Raw genomic sequence first — 20,503 nt, 5'->3', positions numbered from 1 at the left:
AGAGCTAAGATGGAGGGAAGATGTAGGGCGTCCGAACAGGCAAGCGTCACTAGCGCAAGGAAAAGGGGGAAGAGAAAGAGGTAGCGGGAATTACTGGCACGAACGTGGATTCATAGCAGGACTACATAAGTATTTGAAATTAACAGAGGGGAACGTGCAATAACTATAGGGACGATGTGGCGTCCAGACCGTGCTCCATCTTCTTAGAAGTTAAAATCATTATAAATAAGCCGCATTGCTATTGAAACAGTAATAAAAGATTTTAATAAGATATCCGACATTGTCGCGGCCAATGTCGGAGCAGTCTAATCCACCGTCAGTCTTTCCTGTTGGCTGATCGCTGAAATCATCAAAAAGTCATTCGTCGAGCAGCAGAGCTCTCTGTAAAAGCGGCCCGCCAGAGGAAAACAGAGGAACGCATAAAGCACCGCACTACGCTTGCTTCTGTTGTCAGTATTCTCGTAATATTATAAATGTAGTGGAGAAATGTGTCTTTCATTCCACAAACTCTAACATCATTCTTTATGGAACAGAGGACAACGTGACCGTCAGACATCCCATCGTGACTCCAAGAGCTGCTAACAACTACGAAATAATATGTAGTAGAGGAAAATGCAATTTTTACTAAATATTTTTCAGACATATCTTTCATGCTGTGCCCATAAGCTATCCCTGCAGAGAGGTTTTAATTTTTAAAAAAAAATTGAACCACTGCTGAAATTTACATTTATCTCTTTTTCAGGGCTTGACGACAAGTCTCAAGTGCACCTTGAAAATACGACCGACGCCCGGTCCTACACTCTAACAGCTACAGAATCAGCGCAAGATGAAATGATTGACACTTCGTTAGAAGGTGCACTGCCAGTGGCCTTCGAGAAAGCACTTAACGAGCTTCGCGTCGTCCCGCCCTCAAATGTCGACGTGGTGCTGGTAATCGCGTACTTCCGGTCCGGGTCTTCGCTTGTTGGCGAGCTCCTGTCGTCGGGACCCAGGACGTTCTTCCACTTCGAGCCACTGCACATCTTCACCAGAGCTGACAGAATTCGTCGAGGCCGGGAGCGGCACGCGTTCCAACTTGTCGACGAGCTCGTCCGGTGCCGCATGCAGAACGTACCGCTCTACACCGCCTGGCTTGAGAGAACGCAGTCCTACGTGCACAACACGTTTTTAGTCAAGGTTTGTGGAACCGGAGAGTCGTGCACGTCTCCAAGCCACCTAGCGGCGCTATGTTCTCGAGCTGAAACGGCAGTTTTCAAGTTCACCAGGCTCCATATGGCTCAGGTAATCTAGGAGCGCAGCTTAATGTATGGTCATATCAGGGACAGCAACTGATGATCAAGAGTTAAACCTCAGCCAATTTTTTTTTTGTTCTCATTATCCGCTCGAGATCCTGTGTCTGCATCTTGATATTTTGGCAGTGGTTGGACGACCCACCGTGGAGGCCTCCGCTACTGGTGCAGTGAAGGTCAGCCGCACCGTGTGCATCTGAACCCCTTCGTATATCTCCAAGGCTAAGACGTAATCCAGTTTACTAAATAAATTCAGGAGATTGACGGGCTAATACGACGATATGATAATGAGGCACGCCGTATAGTGGGGTACTCCGGGTTAATTTTGACGACATGGCGTTCTGTACCGCACGCCCAGCGTCCGACACACGGGCGTTTTTTGCACATCTCCTCCATCAAAACACGACCGGCGCGACCGGCGTTTCAACTGGCGATCTCGTGCTTAGCAGCGCAATACCATGGCCACTAAGCCACCACGGTGGGTTCGCTTGTCAATTAATAGGAAATCATTCAGTTATCATATAGTTTTTACGTTAGCATTCATGTATTTATTCACAGCCCTATTTATCGATTGATTGTTAACTACGATTTTCGGCAACTATTTTAACTTCATGAAAATAACCGTGCATTCGGTTACCCAAGGATAAGCTTACCCCGAGCAAAGCCCATCTGCAGCAAATAAAAAAAAAAAATAAAACGTGGCGGAGGGTTCACTCTTGTAAGCCTAGTTATCACGAGGGAAAGATCCGTTTGGCTTGGTTTCACAAAAACTGTTCACACAGTGTATCATTAAAGCTAGGCCACAGTATTGCACACGTTACACACGCTGCCACGCGGGTTATCCGTGAAGCCGCGGTGAAACCTGGCCGTCGCAGTCTAGCTTGCCACCTGCCGAAGTGCGTGGTTCGTGAGTAGTTCGCTGTGCGCGCCGTTGCTTGTACCCACGGTAGTTGTTGTTCGTATTGCTGAATAAGGGCGGCGGTTGCAGCAGCTTCCATCTTGGCACGCTTCCGGCTTCGGTGAGCTTCTCTATAACGTGCTAATCTTGCCACCTTTTGCTCCAGCGTTTCAGCTGGCGACCACAGACAGAGATTCAACAAGAGCGGACACTCCCACACAGCTCAGCGGCAGAATTGACTGTAGAACACCAAGCGGATGGGATGAGCTCCTAGGGTTTTCGGTTTTGGGTGCACGGGTTTTGAACGCTAGCTGGCACGCCCTACGCGGGCTGCGCTACTCGGCGCCTTTTTTTTTTTTTTTTATTTGCTTCTGCAGTTCTAACGCTTCCGACCTTAGGGCGGAATCATTCATTTAATAACAATGACTGCTAAGTATGTTTACAAGCCTCCATCGAATATGTGTCACCTGCGATTTCATAAAGTAAATACAAACCGCCTTGTATATCAGAAAATGTTTATTTCGCTCTATATAAATGCTCGTTCCGGGCTTTTTGTGCGTTCATCCAGCATTGTGGCACCAGGTAAGCAGCAGTAGTTCCCCTACGACGCTCCACCGGACGGCATCAGCTGACAAAAGTAAAATACAAGCATGCGTCATTTTGGTATTTAGCCCTTATAGGAATACTGCGTCTAGAGGGCTAACATGCTAAAGTGGTGAATGGGTCGCGTTACAAACAAAAACAATTCACTTTTACATTGATTGCGTCGAAAATACCTGACTCATTCCAGGCCGTACTATAAGTTACGAAGAACACATCTAATTTCCAAGAATTCCCCCTTTCCTGGGCATATATTTCCAGCACTTTAAGAACACAAATGCATGGGCAGCAGCGCGTTGCCCAAAGAATTTGGCCTCAGCCGAAGCAATAGTACGCTACATACAAAGAGGTGGCCACAACACAGGCTCTCAGCCAGACCATGCTAGACGCTCGCAGAATGCCTTCTACTCGAACTCTAGACAAATGTGTGGGTGAAAAGCCTGTTTTCGGTTGTTCATAAGACAGAATTTTCGAGTTCTTGGTTTTGAGCTCTTCTGCGTTATCTTTTGCGCATTCTGTCGGCGCAACCAACACACTCCAGTGTTATCACTATTGGCAATCACTCGTCGCGCCTTCGACAAGTGTGAGTACCGAAAGGAGGTATATGTCGCGGAGCCATAGAAAGCATCACATACTTTTCTCAATGATATTCAGTGTACGCCAAGATAACTGTCAACATGGCCGGCTTGCTTTTTGCTAACTGCGTCACAAGCCAAAGGGCCGCTAGCATGCCTGCATCCCAAAAAGTGACAAATTACAATAATTTCCTTCTTTTGGGGGGAGGGGGGCGGGTTGGTTCAGAGAAAGCGTCCCGAACTTGTCCCGGTAAGATTCAGTAGACGCGAAACTGCCTGTGGCACATGGCTGAGGTACTTTTCCCTAAATGTGTCAACGCCGGGCGCTCCACTGTGCATGAAAGGTACCCCTAAAAGTAGAGAAATTAGTTACAAGAATCTTGTGGGCCAGAAAAAGAGCCAGAACTTGTCCCGGTAAGATTCAGTAGACGCGAAACGGCGTCACACGGCCGAGACGCTTTTCGCTAATTGCGTCACAAAGCCGGGTGCGGCGAGCGTGCCCATGAACTCCCGAAACAAGTTATAATAATGTCAGGGCTCATACAAAGCGTCGCAAACATCTCCCAGTACGAGTCATTAACTCCAATTAACTACGCCAACACGGCCGAGGTGTTTTTCGCTAACTGCGTCAGAAGTCTCGGTTCCCTGCCGTAATAGCCAAAATTGCTTGAAATTCGTCGCAGACTGTCAAACAAGATTTCTCGCCTTGCCCTAGTCCAGTGGTGCCATGTCCAAGTGCAGAAGGAACGCAAGAATACGCCGTGAGCCCAAGAAACATGCCACATCCAAAGAGGCGGGTCGCCGAACAGGCGAACTTCACATGCGCAACCGGCCTCGCTGGCTTCAGTGGCCTGTATGGAGCATGACGCATGCATCTGTAGCGCCTGGCGTGTCGTTAGCTTGTTGCTAGGTAACGCAACAAAAATGAGTCGCAGAGCATCCGGTAATTTATACGCTATACCTTCTGGTGTTAGTGGCAAAGAATAAAAATATATAAAACGCTGTCCGTAAGTTCATTTCACATTATGTTTTTCTCATGCTCGCATCAACCACCGGTGCAATTAACACTGTGCGTGACGCGTTTCTTGTTGCCAGTTTTCCCGAGTGTCCCATTGAGAAAGAAATTCAACAAGAAGGGACACTCGGCGAAAACTGGCAACAGGAAACACGTCACGTCTAGTGTCAACTCCATCCGTTAGTTGATGCGAGCACCATAAAAAAAGAAATGTGAAATGAACTTACAGACAACTTTCTACTGTTTTATTGTTTCCCACTAAAACTAAAAAAAGTTTTGCGTGTAAATGAACTTACACGTTGCGACTTCATTTTCTTGCATTGCCTGGCAACAAGCTAGCGGTACGCCAGACGCGCGTGCATACTGTGCATACGTCATGCGCCAGACAAGCCACAGGAGCGAGCGAGGCTGGCTGCGCATGTGAAGCTCACGTGCTGGGCGACCCCCCTCTTTTGGATGTAGCCCGTGTTTCGGGCTCCCGGCGTTCTCTCATACGTTCTCTTGCGTTCCGTCTACATTTCGACACGGCACCGCTACACTACTAAACTACAGCAAGGTGAGTAATTTTGTTTGACACTCTGCGACGCACTTCACGCACATTTAGGCTTACTGCACTGACTTGAACCTATATATATATATATATTGAAAGGGGGTTTATTGCAGCTCGTATGCGGGATCGCAAGTGGCTCTTGATCGCGAGTCCTAGCTGTTCGCATCAGCAGCCCGAGCTCGGGTCTCGCGCCGCAGCGGTGGCAGTCCGCACAGCGCCACATGCATGTTACCCACTACAATTGCCCCCGCGGTGAAGAGGAGCCATCCTGGCGACCTAAGGTGATGACACGATAAGGGGGTCGTGGTACGGCTTCAGGCGGCTGATGTGAACCGTCTCGCGGCCACGGCGGCGTTTGTCCGAAGATGGCGTCACCGGTTCGACCACATAATTCACCGGCGATGTACACGCGACGATCCGGTACGGACCCTGATATTTCGGAGCGAGCTTTGGGCTAAGGCCTGGAGATTGGAAGGGCAGCTGAAGCCAGACGTGAGAGTCCACGGCGAAGGACTGTGTGGGCTGCCCGTTGTCGTGGCGATCTTTGTGGATTCCTTGGGTATCCGACGTGAACGAGTGAGCCAGTTGGCGGCACTCTTCAGCATGGCGAGCAACTTCGGAAAGAGGGGTGAATTCAGAGGCATCCGGATGATATGGTAGCATGGTGTCGAGGGTAGTGGATGGTTCACGTCCATAAAGAAGGAAAAATGGGGAGAAGCCTGTGGTAGCCTGAACGGCGGTGTTATACGCGTACGTCACAAAAGGGAGGACATCGTCCCAATTGGAATGATCAGACGCAACATACATGGTGAGCATGTCACCAAGAGTGCGGTTGAACCCTTCCGTTAGACCGTTAGTCTGTGGGTGATATGCCGTAGTGGTGCGGTGAATAGTGCGGCAAGCGGCGAGTAGCTCATTAATAACTTCGGACAAGAAGACACGGCCTCGATCGCTGAGCAGTTCTCGCGGTGCGCCATGCCGTAAGATGATATGCCGTAACATGAATGCGGCGACGTGGCGAGCAGCAGCCGAAGCAAGTGCAGCAGTTTCGGCATATCTTGTGAGGTGGTCTACTGCGACAATTATCCAACGATTTCCTTTAGCAGTGGATGGAAGAGGCCCATAAAGGTCAATGCCAATCCGATCAAAAGGACGTGCAGGACACGGTAAAGGTTGCAGAGGGCCTGTCGTATGAGGAGATGTCTTGCGTCGCTGACAGGCTACACATGACCGAATGTATTTGCGGACATAAGAATACATGCCGCGCCAGTAGTAGCGCTGGCGGAGCCGCTCGTAGGTTTTCAGGACGCCAGCATGAGCTTGTTGTGGGTCGGCGTGGAAATACGTGCATATGTCGGAGCGCAAATGGCGAGGGATGACTAGCAGCCATTTGCAACCGTCCGGCTGATAGTTTCGGCGGTACAAGATGGCGTCCCGTAGCACGAAATGGGTGGCTTGGCGACGAAGGGCTCGAGGGCATGTAGCCGTCGAAGAACTGTGAAGAATATCAACGAGAGACACAATCCACGGATCTTTCCTCTGTTCAGACGGCATGTCGGTAACAGCAAGCGTAGCAACCGGGCACTCTATGGGTGAGGGTGGCGTTTCGTCGGATCGCATGGGCGATCGGGAGAGTGCATCGGCATCAGAATGTTGGCGCCCGGATCGATAGATGACGCGAATGTCAAATTCTTGGAGCCGAAGAGCCCAACGTCCAAGACGGCCGGACGGGTCTTTCAGTGACGCAAGCCAGCAGAGCGCGTGGTGGTCTGTCACAACATCGAACGGATGGCCATACAAGTAAGGGCGAAATTTGTTTAACGCTCAAACTATAGCCAAGCATTCTTTCTCTGTGACAGAATAATTGGTTTCTGCCTTCGTGAGGGCACGACTCGCATACGCAACCACATATTCCGGAAAGCCAGGCTTGCGTTGCGCAAGGACGGCTCCAAGACCAACGCCACTGGCGTCCGTATGAACTTCGGTCGGTGCAGTCGGGTCATAGTGGCGTAGAACAGGCGGTGAGGTAAGCAGACGACGCAAAGTGGTGAAGGCTTGGTCACATGCCGGAGTCCAATGGCGAAGGTCACCGGGGCCAGCCAGGAGCTTCGTCAGGGGAGCGATGATGCAGGCAAAATTGCGCACAAAGCGTCGAAAATAAGAGCAAAGGCCGATAAAACTTGGGAGCTCTTTCAGTGTAGTCGGCCGCGGAAATTCGGCGACAGCGCGAAGTTTGTCAGGGTCGGGAAGGACGCCGTCTTTGGAAACGACATGGCCAAGTATGGTCAGCTGGCGGGCGCCGAAGCGGCACTCTTTCAAGTTAAGTTGAAGGCCGGCGGTGGCAAGGCAAATAAGGACTTCGCGTAGACGAGAGAGGTGAGTGGTGAAATCAGGGGAGAAAACTACCACGTCGTCTAAATAACACAGGCACGTCTTCCATTTGAGGCCTCGCAGAATATTGTCCATCATTCTTTCGAATGTCGCGGGCGCATTGCAGAGGCCGAATGGCATTACTGTAAACTCATACAGGCCATCAGGCGTAATGAAAGCTGTTTTCGAGCGGTCGGATTCATCCACTGGCACTTGCCAATAGCCCGATCGCAAGTCCAAAGAAGAAAAGAATTCAGCACCATGTAGACAATCCATGGCGTCATCTATGCGCGGTAGAAGATAGACATCTTTTCGTGTAATCTTGTTGAGGCGTCGATAGTCCACACAGAAACGAATCGAGCCATCTTTTTTCTTAATGAGTACTACGGGCGATGACCAAGGGCTGCAGGATGGCTTGATAACACCACGGTCAAGCATGTCTTCAACTTGCTCTGCGATGACACGACGCTCGGTGGATGACACGCGGTACGGACGCTGGCGTAATGGTACGTGATGTCCCGTATCAATGTGCTGAGAGACGGTACTTGTGCGGCCTAATGATGCTTGGTTCCAATCAAAAGAGGCGTGAAAATCATTTAAAAGAGTAATTAGTCGCTCACGTTGTGTCGGCTCGAGGTCATCCGCAATGGAGCGACAAAAAACATCCGGTGGTACTCGGTTAGATGGCACATGGGGTGTCAGTGCTGCTACGTTGGCAGTATCTACGTCGTCGGCCATAGGGAAATGCACAATAGCGTCAATGTCGACAGACTCGACGGTACCAATAGTCTCGCCACAGTGCAAAGCCAAAGTGTATGAATTTGGGTTTGAAATCAGTATTTCTGCAGCACCATGGTGAACCGTGAGGAGGGCGAAAGGCAACAATATAGGTTGGCGGCGAATGAAGACGGCAGCGGGCGTAAACATGACCGTCGCTTCGGCAAGCGATGCACATGAAAGAGGGACAAATACAGCACTGTAAGGAGGAAGGTCAGTATCCGAAGCTACACAGATCCTGCTAAGATCCTGAACTTGAAAGTCGTGACATGGCAAATCGCACAGAACGGAGAACTGAACCTCAGCACGTGCACAGTCAATGACGGCATGATGGCGCGACAGAAAATCCCAACCGAGAATGACATCGTGGGAGCAACAAGTTAGCACAAAGAAATCAATGGAATACAATATGTCTCGAATCAGCACCCTGGCAGTGCACATAGCGACTGGCTGAACTTGTTGTGCACTGGCTGTTCTAAGCAATGGAACCGAAGGTTTCATGGTCACTTTCCGCAATGCACGACAAAGCTTCTCACTAATCACGGATACAGCAGCACCTGTATCGACGAGCGCAAGGCATTTGATGCCATCAACGGACACTTCAATAACGTTAGCGGGGGGAAAACGAGGACTTTGATGTTCCGACGATGACGCAGTTCGTGCCTCAGGAACTGCGGAAATCAGTTTTCCGCCTCAGTAGTACTGGCACTGGGTCTACGACGCATGGGTGAGAGTGAGCGCCGACGAGGGGAAGGCGAGCGACGAGTGCCGTAGAGCTGTGACTGCGGTGCCGGTATGTCATCAGCAGCGTAGACTTCCGGTGGTGGTTGCTGAGGCAGACGGAAAGGTCGGAAGTCGGAGCTGGGTCGTCGCGGGGTGCCCACGAAGGCCGGCAAGCGCCGGCGGCAGAAGCGCACAACATGACCCGGGGTACCGCAGGCATAGCATATTGGGCGGTTGTCAGCAGTGCGCCAAGGATGTGGCCCCCGCTGCTGTGCACTGAAAAAGGGATCCACCGGCTGGCGAGGCGAAGGCGGAGGAGAGAACACCGGCGGGCGAGGCGCTGAAGGCGGAGGAGAGAATCCCTGTAGACGAGGCGCCCGTGCAACGGCTTCAGCATACGTCAGAGGCGCGGCCACGGGAGCCGGCTGACACGGAGGTGGAAGAGCTTCGGTCACTTGCTCTTGAATTATCTGTCGGAGCGCTGGAGCCAAACATTGAGAAGGCTTCTCCGTGGTCGGCAAAATCGAGAGCTGTCGTGCGACCTCCTCGCGCACAAATTCTTTTATTTGCGTCAGCAAAGTTGTGTGGTTGTCGCCAATAATTAATGCGGCTAACGAATCTTCCGTAGGCGGTGGGCGCCGAGCTAAGATGCGTTGTTTCCGTAGCTCGTCAAAACTTTGGCACAAATTGATAACTTCGGCCACGGTACGCGGATCCTTCGCTAACAACGTCTGAAAGGCGTCCTCATCAATGCCTTTCATAATGTGTTTTATCTTGTCCTGTTCTGACACTGACGGATTCACGCGCTTACACAGGTCAATAACATCTTCGATGTAACTTGTGAAAGTTTCACCGTGATGTTGCGCACGCCCACGTAGGCGTTGTTCTGCGCGAAGCTTGCGCACAGCGGGGCGCCGGAACACTTCTGCGAAACTTGTTTTGAATGTGCTCCATGTGGCGAAATCGTGTTCGTGGTTTCGGAACCAGAGGTTCGCGACGCCGGTTAAGTAAAACAGCACGTTATGCAACTTGGTGACGTCGTCCCACTTGTTATGCTGGCTCACCCGTTCATAAGAAGACAACCAATCCTCCACGTCATGATCATCGGTGCCGCTAAAGATGGCAGGATCACGCTGGCGCAACACACCGGAAACGATGACCGCCGGAGCCTGTGGTGCATCTTCCTGGGTGGTTTCGTCAGGCATGGTCGTAGCAGTCGGTAGCGTCCGGCTTCGGAGTTCCAGTTTCCGAGGTCTACCCCGCACCTCCACCAAATGAAAGGGGGTTTATTGCAGCTCGTATGCGGGATCGCAAGTGGCTCTTGATCGCGAGTCCTAGCTGTTCGCATCAGCAGCCCGAGCTCGGGTCTCGCGCCGCAGCGGTGGCAGTCCGCACAGCGCCACATGCATGTTACCCAATACAATATATATATATGTATATATATATATATATATATATATATATATATATATATATATATATATATATATATATATATATATATATATATATATAGTGACACAGTCATTGAAAACAGCTCCGCCGTCCAGGCCTATTTCATTTGAGTTAATTACTCGTACTGGGAGATGCTTGCGCCGCTTTCTATGAGCCCAAGCATTATTATAACTTATTTCGGTACTTTTTGGGCACGGCCGCCACACCTGGCTTTGTAACGAAAGCGCCTCGGCCGTGTGACGCAGTTTCGCGTGTACTGAGCCTTACCAGGACAAGTTTTGGAGCTTTTTGTGACCCCAGACATTATTGTAACTAATTTCGCTACTTTCTGGCGCACTCTTCAAGCACACTGGCCGCGCTCGGCGTAGTGGCGCAGTTAGCGAAAAGCAGCTTGGCTGTGTGTCGCAGTTAGTTTCGCGTGCACTGAATCTTACTGGGAGAAGTTCGTTAGGCATTTTCTGACCCCAAAAATTATTGTAATTCATTTCGTAAGATTTTGAGATATCATGAGGCATGCTCGCCGCGCCTGGGGTTGTGAAGCTGTTAGCAAAAAAGCAAGCCGGCCATAATGAGTTAATTTTGCGTGTGCTGGATTTTAGTGGGACAGGTTTGTGGCGCTTTTGATGGCCCTGCAATAACATACACTTTATTTCGGTGCTCATGCTTGTCGAAGACGCGACGAGCGATTACCGAGAGTGATAACACGTGAGTGTGTTGCTTGCACCGACAGGACGTGTAAAACATAACACCGAGGAGCTCAAGAACTTGGCATTTCTGCCTTTTGAGCGGCTGAAAACAGGCTTTGCACCCACGAATCTGTCTTGAGTGCGACAGGAAGGCATTCTGTGAGCGTGTAACATGGTCTGGCCGAGAGCCTGTGTTGTAGCCACCTCTGTGTACTTGGCGTACCATCGCGTCGACTGAGGCCAAGTTGTTTTGCAAACGCGCAACCACACGTGTATTTCTGCTCTTAAAATGCAGGAAACAATGCCCGGGAAGGGAGGGATGCTTGGAAATGGGATGTTTTCTTCAGAGTTTATGGCATTGTTTGGGAGGAGTATATTTGCTGCGAAATGTACTAAAAGTGAATTTATCGGTATTGCCGCTCATTCACCACTTACCCACGTTTCGCCTCTGCACGCAATATTCCTGTTAGGTCAATATACCAAAATGATACATGCTTGTAATTTACTTTTTTTCACCTGATGGCATCCGGTGGAGCTTCGTACACCGATTGCTGCTTACCTGGTGCCACAACTTTGGATGAATGCACAAGAAGTCCGGGACGAGCATTTATACAGAGCAAAATAAACGTTTCATCATTCCAGATGTCTTGCGTTTGCCTTATGAAATTGCACGTGACACAGATTCGGTGGAGGCTTCTAAAGATCGTTCGCAATCATTTTTCCTAAACAGTAAGACGATTCCGCGCCAAGGCCGCGCGTGCTTCAGCAGTAGAAGCGGGAAAAAAAAAATGCCGCGCCGATCAGTGGAGCCAGCGTAACGTGTACCAACTGGCGTTCAAAACGCGTGCACCCAAACCGGAAGGTGTTAATACCATCCGCTTGGTGCGCTACAGTCAATTCGGCCGCTGGGCTCTATGGGAGTGTCCCCTCTTGTTGAATTTCTTTCTCTGTGAGGCAACTTTGCCTTTCCTTCAGAGTTCGCAGCCTGCCGTCTAGCTATATATACTGGATGATTTGATTCAGCCTGTCGCTTGCGCGGAAGCGCACGAACAGAAGGCCCAGCCGGCGCGCCAATCACGGCGAAACCGAGCGACGAAGCCCCGGCGAAGCAGCCGTTGAAGGCGCGTTATCGACGGTTTCGCTCGCGCGGTAATGGCAGCGAGAGACCGGCACCAGGAAACTTCCGGTCATGGGCCTTACCAGTCTACTGTGCCGGAACACAAAGCCTGTTTTAAGTTGTTTCACTCTATGGAAAGTCTATTTGTTTTGCGATAAAAAACGTTCCCGTTGCGCTGCATGAATAACAAATCAAATTTGACATATAACTTACGGCAACCTTGACTTATAACATTGACTTTACGTACAAAGGAAAGCTGTTGAAAATTTGTGTGCTATATATATATATATATATACATTTCTTCAACGCTATCTTGCTACTCAATGCCGCCGCTAATGCCTTTCTAGTTAGCTATATTTAGCAGGCTACGTCAGTAAGAAAAACCGGAAGCAGTCAAGGGACTATGTTAGTAAACAGTGAAACGTATGGCGTCATCGACAGGCGGGTGAGCGTCGCTTGACGCCGGGTGCGCTCGCTGCGTCTAGTTACGTTGGCAGTGCCAGTGCGCCCAACCATTGGTCGATCTATGGACGTTCTTATCGCCAACGTGACGTGCGCGCACTCACGATACGTCCGACTATATTTAGCCCTTTAACCCTCGCCTAGTCACGTGGTACCGCAGCAGCGAGGCTCCGAGCGAGCGCAGCTGCGACGCCTATTCGCAGCGGATCACGTGGCCTGACGTCATACCTGACACATCTGCGTCCTGCGGCTCAAGGTCACTGCGACGCGATGAATGAACTTGCGAGACCATGGCGTCCTTTCGCTCTAAAATACAGAAACAATTAAGGATCGTACCAGAGACATGATGCAAGCGGTTATAGCGGGTGGCGCCCTAAAAATTTAGTAGTATATAGCGGTAAATGCGAGGGAAATGCATTAGCATTCCACCACACCTCTTTGAGTTCACGAATACATGATTTAAACCGCGTTCACCTCATTCTTGTCGGAAGAAATGCGCTATGCACAATAAGACACCGGTGAGCGCGTCGTACTTCATAGGTGTTGTTATCCTCGGTATTTCTAAAAACAATAGCATGTTATACCCATACTGGGTTGTCACGGTCGCGACAATATTTCCCCTTTTGGTTCTCGCATTAAATAAGGAATAAGTAAACCTGATTACGTTCAGAAAGCATCGTCATATGCGCACCTTAGCCTCGGGTAAGCAAGCCGCGGTAGTGTTGTGGGCGGGTTTCGCTGCTGTCTGCACCCAACATCATGATCAACCAACCGAAAACGATACCTTATAAAGAGCGTAATTAGACTATCATCAGTGAAATTCGACTGACAACATAGCACCAGAACAGACAGGATCATATATAAGGCCCCAAGAACAAAAACCCTTATAACTGCATTTGGTTACATGCCAGCTCCTTCACTGTTCAATCGTGGTAGCTCATTTTTTCTCGTTGTTGTGTGTTTGTTCATTTCTTAGCCTTCCAGAGCTTTGGCCCTGTGTTTCGACTAGGTTCCCTGGTCGCCAATACCTCTGAAATTATTACGTGAAATCGAATGTGTTCTTTCAAGCAAACTCAATTTATATTCGCAGGTAGCAACCTGGATCAAGCGGAACACGGGCATCGCCCATAACGTAAGAGTAGTGCACGTAGTCCGAGATCCGCGCGGGATCTACGCTTCGCGCAGGGCACTCGACTGGTGTGCTAATAACGAAGAGTGTGGAAGCCCTGAAGTCCTGTGCAGCCACATGCGCCAAGACATCGAGGACTTCAGGAAGCTCACTGCCAAGCTCTCGTCCAGTCGAACAGTCACGGTCCGTTTTGAAGATTTAGTCGGCGACCCCTACAAGGAAGCTAAGCGGCTCTATTCCCACCTCGGACTCAAGTATGGACATTCGGTGGCCTTGTACCTACAGAAGCACACAGTGGCGACCAAAGCAGACATGCAAAACCCATATTCCACGAGAAGAAACGCGAGCACTGTCATTGACAGCTGGAAAGGCAACCTGTCTGCAAAGATAATTGGCAAAATAGAGAGCGTGTGTGGAGACGTGATGCGAAAGCTCGGTTATGAACCACTGCAGTCGGGTGTTACCAGTGGTACTCAGGACCTAACTGAACAAGCGACACTGCCTAAATAAACGTGATGTAATTGTGGCAAACTTTCCTTCAGATCTCCTCATGTATATAGGGCTGGAGTTTTCCTCTTGCGACGTGTCGGTTGTGTAAGTAAGTAAGGGCCATCAGCTGGATTGATTTCTTTTAATGATATTTAATGATATTGGCGATATTGGAAACTCATGTCACTGCCGGCGTATTCCACAATGTTACATTGTTAGGTGCACGTTAAAGAACCCCAGGTGGTCGAAATTTCCGGAGTCCTCTACTACGGCGTGCCTCATAATCAGAAAGTGGTTTTGGCACGTAAAACCCCATAATTTAATGTTACATTCTTCAGCAATGAAGCCCTCACGTGTAGGGACGTAAGCTCTGCTGTGAGAATTCACACGTGCGTGCGTGCGTGCGTGTGTGTGTGTGTGTGTGTGTGTGTGTGTGTGTGTGTGTGCGTGTGTGTGTGTGTGTGTGTGTGTGTGTGCGTGCGCGCGCGTGTGTGTGTGTGTGTGTGTGTGTGTGTGTGTGTGCGTGCGCGCGTGTGTGTGTGTGTGTGTGTGCGCGTGTGTGTGAGCCTGTCTGTGCGTGTTTCTACCCGCCGTGGTGGGGTAGTGGATTTGGAGCTGCGCTGCTGAGCCTGAAGGCGCGGGATTGAACCCCAGCCTCGGTAGCCGCATTTCGGCGGTGGCGAATGCAAAAGCGCCCATACACCACCAACTAGGTGCACGCTAAAGGCGCCTAGCAAGACTTTTCTAACTAATCATACGATGGCCTCACAATATTAGTGCCAAGTTCTTATACAAAATAAATTCGCTCTTTTACTTGGCCTGGCGTTGAGCTACTTTTCGTTTATCGCCGGCCCTTCCGCGCCTATTCATTATGGAGACATCGTGTCAAGGAAATTCATTTTGCTTGTTGTCGAGAATTGACTGTGTGCGTCCATGGGAGGAATTTCAGCTATTGCCGAGTTACTATCTCAACGCGTTAGTGAAGACATGTCCACGGCGTCGGGCTGAACTGAGACTATACTGAGACTAAGCTGGCCTATATAGAGTCACGGCTTTGGATTAGGCGACTAGTTCTCTTCGAAAGGGCTCTCAGCGATCCGCTTTGTCGTACCTGGAAGGCTGCTTTCTCTCCTTTGTCCTTGTTTTCCCTTGTGTATTGTTTCTTCGTTAGACCACTTGCGTCTCACTTTTCTCCCTGGCCCGCTTAATTTTGATTTCTTGTGTATGTGTTTCCAAGGGTATCTCTGGTTTTCGTTTTATGTTGTTTCATTTGTGGTATGTGATTGTTTTGCGTTGCAAGAGCGTTTCCAGTGCGTTTTCCCTGCCTCGTTGCATCAACGGATGACGTCGGCGTGGCTGAAGCCATGGCGACGGCGACAGCGAGGCTGCGAATCGGGCTGCGGCCCCGACCCTTGGTGCCGGTCACAGCCGTCACATGGGGCCGACGATGTCAGACGCACCAGCGCCAGAGACCCTTGGCGGCCGCGGTTGAACTGGCGTAAAGTCGCACGCGTGGCATGAGGTCCTGCTGTTTGGATTCCTGGGAGATTTTTCGCGTGAATTTTCTTTCTTTGTGCGTCTATTGAAGTCGTTTACATTATTTTCTTTTGATGCGTAAGCATGCTTTGGCGAGCCCCCAAGCCCTGTCACGAGAAAGGTGCAGTGCCTTCTGCCTGCACAGAAATGCGTAATTTGCAAAGTTAAAGCATGCGATTGTTATGATAGTGTAAATGTACATAAGTGGTAGCTTTTAAGCGTTGAACAATTGAAAGGAAAAGAATAGAGTAAAAAGAGAATACCAATAGAGATACATAGGGCTCCTTACAATATGCATAGGGAAGCTTATTACGGGTGGTCTAACGGAAATTTGCGGTTCAGTAAACTTTGAAAGTTGGAGTTGCGTAAACCTGAAATTTGCTGGGCCAACTGAAATTTAGGGGTGGGCGAACTTGAAATCTGGAGGTGGGCCAAGTTATATTTGGGGTGGGCCAACTTCAAGTTTGCGGGCTGTCTAACTGAAATTCGGGGTTGGGTCAGCTTGAAATCTGTGGGTGAGTGAGTGAGTGAGTGAGTGAGTGAGTGAGTGAGTGAGTGAGTGAGTGAGTGAGTGAGTGAGTGAGTGAGTGAGTGAGTGAGTGAGTGAGTGAGTGAGCGAGTGAGTGAGTGAGTGAGTGAGTGAGTGAGTGAGTGAGTGAGTGAGTGAGTGAGTGAGTGAGTGAGTGAGTGAGTGAGTGAATAAACTTTTATTTGGTCCAGCAAAGCGCGATAAAACGCGCACCTGGCTAATCCCACGACGGGACTGACAGATCTAGTCTGCCGGCCCGATCGCGGGCGCGCTGGACGGCCAGGATTTAGTCCTGAAAGACGGGACTTCGCAGGAGCGCGTCCCACTCTTCCTTGGTGAACTTCGGGCCCAGCGACCCCCACTCCCAGAGCATATGAGGCAACGTAGCTACCTCACCACAGGCCACGCAAGAACGATTTGGGTAGGAGTTCGTTTGCAGAAGTCTTAGTGTGACAGCCTGCGGCCTGCTTAGCTTGGAGTGAGGCGGGGGGGGGAAACCCTTCTCTCTAAGTAAAATAATTTAGTGATTTCGTTGTGTGTGAGAGGAGCGTCTCTGTGTTCGGGGAGAGAGTCGCCCGATCCGAGGGCAGCGCGGCCGGTAAAGCCACGCGCAGCCTCATGGGCAGACTCGTTGAGATTTAGAGGAACCCCCTCAATCGCCCCGACGTGTGCCGGGAACCAAAGGATCGAGTGCATGGAGGTGTTGCCGTGTTTGGCACCTTTCAGAATTTTAACTACCTGCCGGGCTACCCGGCCTTTCTGGAATGCCCTGATGGCGGCTTTCGAATCGCTATACACCGTGTCTCTCAGACCGTCTTGCATGGCGAGTGCAATGGCCACTTGCTCGGCTACCTCTGGGTTCGTCGTCCGGACGGAAGCACAGTTGATGACTTTGCCCAGCGTGTCAACGACGGAAACCGCAAAAGCCTTGCCGTCTCGGTATGCAGCTGCATCCACGAAGCTTGCTGCGATTTTGTCCTTGTTTATTTGCTTTAGTATATTCAATGCTGTTGCCTTGCGATGACCTGCGTTGTGAACGGGATGAACGTTGCAGGGCAAAGGGGCGACCACGATCTTCTCCCTTCTTTCTCTGGGGATTTCGGTGTCTTCAGCCAAGTTTTTGGTGGGTGCGAGTCCGACCTCCTCGAGGATACACCTGCCGGCCGGCGTGGTGGACAGCCGAGTTAGCTGGGCCCGTTCCTGAGCCTCGGCTATCTGATCCATGGTGTTGTGTATGCCGAGCCGAAGGAGGTCCTCTGTATGCGTTCTGACGGGCAGCCCGAGGGCTCTCTTGAAGAATTTTCTGAGGGCATTAAGCTCTTCCCGCTCGGCTCTGAGCGAGTTGTGCATGGCCACCGTGTAGGTGAAGTGACATAGCACAAAGGCGTTGATGAGCCGAAGCAGGTTGTCCTCCTTGAGGCCACGATGTTTGTTCGTGGCCCTTCGGACGAGGCGAAAAGCATTGTCGGTTTTCGCAATTATCCTGCGTAACGCAGTGCCGTTGCTGCCGCGTGATTCTATGAACAAATCCAGGACTCTGATGGTGTCTACCCTGGGTATCGGGTCACCGCTCCGAGTGAACAGGTGAATTTCACTTTCCGAGACCGGTTTTCAGCCCTTGGGTCTGCGGCCTTTTTCTTTTCTATAAAGCAGAAGCTCAGATTTGGTCGGGGAGCCTCTGAGTCCGGTGGGTAGCAGGTACTGCTTCGTGACGTCTACTGCCTCTTGCATGGCGCTTTCCACTTGCCCTTCGCTACCGCCGGTGCACCAGGTGGTGACGTCGTCTGCGTAGATGGTGTGTTTGATACCTTCAACTTGCGCCAGATTCCTCGAGAGGCCGATTATGCAGATGTTGAAGAGAGCAGGCGAAATGACTGAGCCTTGCGACGTGCCCCGTGGGCCTAGAAGCAGCTCGTCGGAGACAAAGTCGCCGACCCGCAGCTTCGCTTCCCGTCAGGAACGAACGGACGTAGTTATATAGTCTGGGGCCCAGCTCGATCTCTGCCACGGAGACCAGAATGTATTCATGGAGAACGTTGTCAAACGCTTTCTCGAGATCGAGTCCGAGCAGGGCCCTGGAGTCTCTGGTACTGCCGTCGATGATTTGATGTTTGATCATCTTCGTGGCGTTCTGCGACGAGAGGCCGGCACGAAAGCCAATCATGTTGTGAGTATAGATGTTGTTCACTTCGAGATATCTGTTTAGTCTGTTGAGGACGACGTGCTCCGCCACTTTCCCGACGCAGGAGGTGACAGAGATCGGTCGGAGGTTGTACACGTTCGGAGCCTTGCCGGGTTTTGGGATCAGGACGACGTTGGCGGTCTTCCATTGCTCTGGGACGCTGCCGGTTTTCCACATCTCGTTGATCTCGGTGAGGTATGCGATCGAACCGTCGTCAAGGTTCCGCAGCATCTTGTTTGTGATTCTGTCAGCACCTGGCGCACACTTCCCCTTGAGCGCGAAAATGGCTTGCCTAATTTCCGCCACGGTGAACTCTTCGTCCAATTCCGGACGAGCTGGGCCGAGGTAGTCCGGAAACCGGTCTTCCTCGTCTCCGTGCTTTATGGGAAGGTATTTCTCCATGAGCTTGGCAACCAGCTCGTCCCCGGAACAGGATGTGGTAGCGTCGTGAAGGGCTCTGGCGAGCGTGTGTCTCTGACTGGATCTGGAGCTGCCCTCGTCGATGAGATGTTTTAGCATGCTCCAGGACTTGCCGTTACGCATCTGCCCGTCGATCGAATCACAGACCTCGTCCCATTGCTGCTTGCCGAGGGTCCGACAGTGATCTTCGATGGCCTTGTTAAGCTCGGAGATCTTTTTCCTCAATCTTCGGTTAAACCTTTGTCCCTTCCATCTTAGAAGCAGCGCCTGCTTGGCCTCGATCAGATGAGCCAGCCTACTGTCCATCTTTTCTACCTCCAGGTCGCTGACGATCTTCTTAGTGGATGACTCGGCGTCACTCTTGATTCGCTCGCACCAATCTTCCAGGTCTTTGGGGACGGGTGCGCTGTCGTTGCCGCGGAGATTGCGAAAAAGGTCCCAGTCCGTGACAGTGAATTCTCTGGATTTACTTCGGGTGACTTCGAAGCTGGCCTCGAGCACAAATCTGTGGGTTGGCCAACTTAAATTTGGGGTAGGGGGATACTGAAATTTGTGGGTGGGCCAACTTGAGATTTTTTGGTGGCCTAATGCCCAAGTTGGGGGGGGGGGGGCGTTCAGGAAGGATATTCTGCAAGAGTCCACCTAGTGGAATGTCCATTTTGGCCGCTGCTGATTGGCTGGGGCCGCTCGTCTCCTCCTCTCTAGCACAGCTGCAACCAATCAGCAGCGGCCTAAGCGGTAAGTCCACTAGGTGGACTCTTTTAAAGAATAGACTTCCTGAACGCTGCTGAGCGTCCTTCGAGTTATGAACACCTCGCGGGAAGTGAGCTCTTGAGACGCTTGGCGCGTTTTCATTGGGCTTTACCAAGGCACAGTCAGAACGCGGGCGAGAGCCTGCGTGCACAAGGAATAAGCTCATAACACAAGCACGCGAGAGCGGCAGTGACATGGCACGGCAGCGATGCACTTTCTGTGGGACGCTTGAGTGGAGGGCCCTCTTTGCAAGAGTGTCCACCTCTTTATTGCCCGGGATCCCCACGTATGTCGGTAGCCAATGCAGGGATAGTGAGCATCCTGCGTCCTGAAGGGCGGTCAGTCTTGAAGAGAGGGAGACTATAGGAAATTTATGCAAAGACGGGTAGCCTAACGGCCATCCCACCACCTCGGGCTTCCTGATCCGCCGCAACTTCGCTCGGCCTCGACCTTAAGGGCGCCTTGAACAACGTGTCCCACTTGGCCATACTACGCGAACTTAGCAGTATAAACTGCGGAGAGCGAATCTACCGCTATATACGCAGCTTCCTCACAAAGCGCACTGCGACGCTACAATTAGGCCGCGAACAATCTGGCCAAATAAGTTTAGGAAGCACTGGCACACCCCAAGGGGCAGTACTTCCCCCCTCCTCTTCAATTTGGCTATGCGACCTTTAGCTTTCACTCTCGAAGATTCCTGACCTCCGGTTCACACTGTACGCGGACAATATTACGCTGTGGATGACCGGAGGTTCTGACGGGCACATCCAAGACACCCTCCAAGCCGCAATTGATCAGGTCGAACAAGTGGGTCACGAGTTGAATCTCAGGTGCTCCCCCACCAAATCACAGCTTCTCCTTCTACGCCCCACAAGACGCTTCAGGACTTCACCCCCGAATATCCAACTCACGATTGAAGGGCACCCTATACCCCCAGTAGACAGGATA

General features: G+C 51.0%; 1 protein-coding gene across 1 annotated transcript; it reads left to right on the top strand.

Moving 5' to 3' along the window:
- Positions 1 to 831: 831 nt before the first annotated feature.
- Positions 832 to 14,156, top strand: LOC126544136 (carbohydrate sulfotransferase 1-like). The gene is made up of 2 exons (XM_055078004.1): positions 832 to 1,176; positions 13,608 to 14,156. The coding sequence occupies exons 1-2, from the start codon at positions 832 to 834 to the stop codon at positions 14,154 to 14,156; spliced, it is 894 nt and encodes a 297-aa protein (XP_054933979.1).
- Positions 14,157 to 20,503: the final 6,347 nt, after the last annotated feature.

Source organism: Dermacentor andersoni, chromosome 10, assembly GCF_023375885.2.
Source record: "Dermacentor andersoni chromosome 10, qqDerAnde1_hic_scaffold, whole genome shotgun sequence".
In the NCBI taxonomy this organism is placed as follows: Eukaryota; Metazoa; Arthropoda; class Arachnida; order Ixodida; family Ixodidae; genus Dermacentor; species Dermacentor andersoni.
Note: the sequence above shows the minus strand (reverse complement) of the source record. Positions and strands in the feature narration are given on the sequence as shown.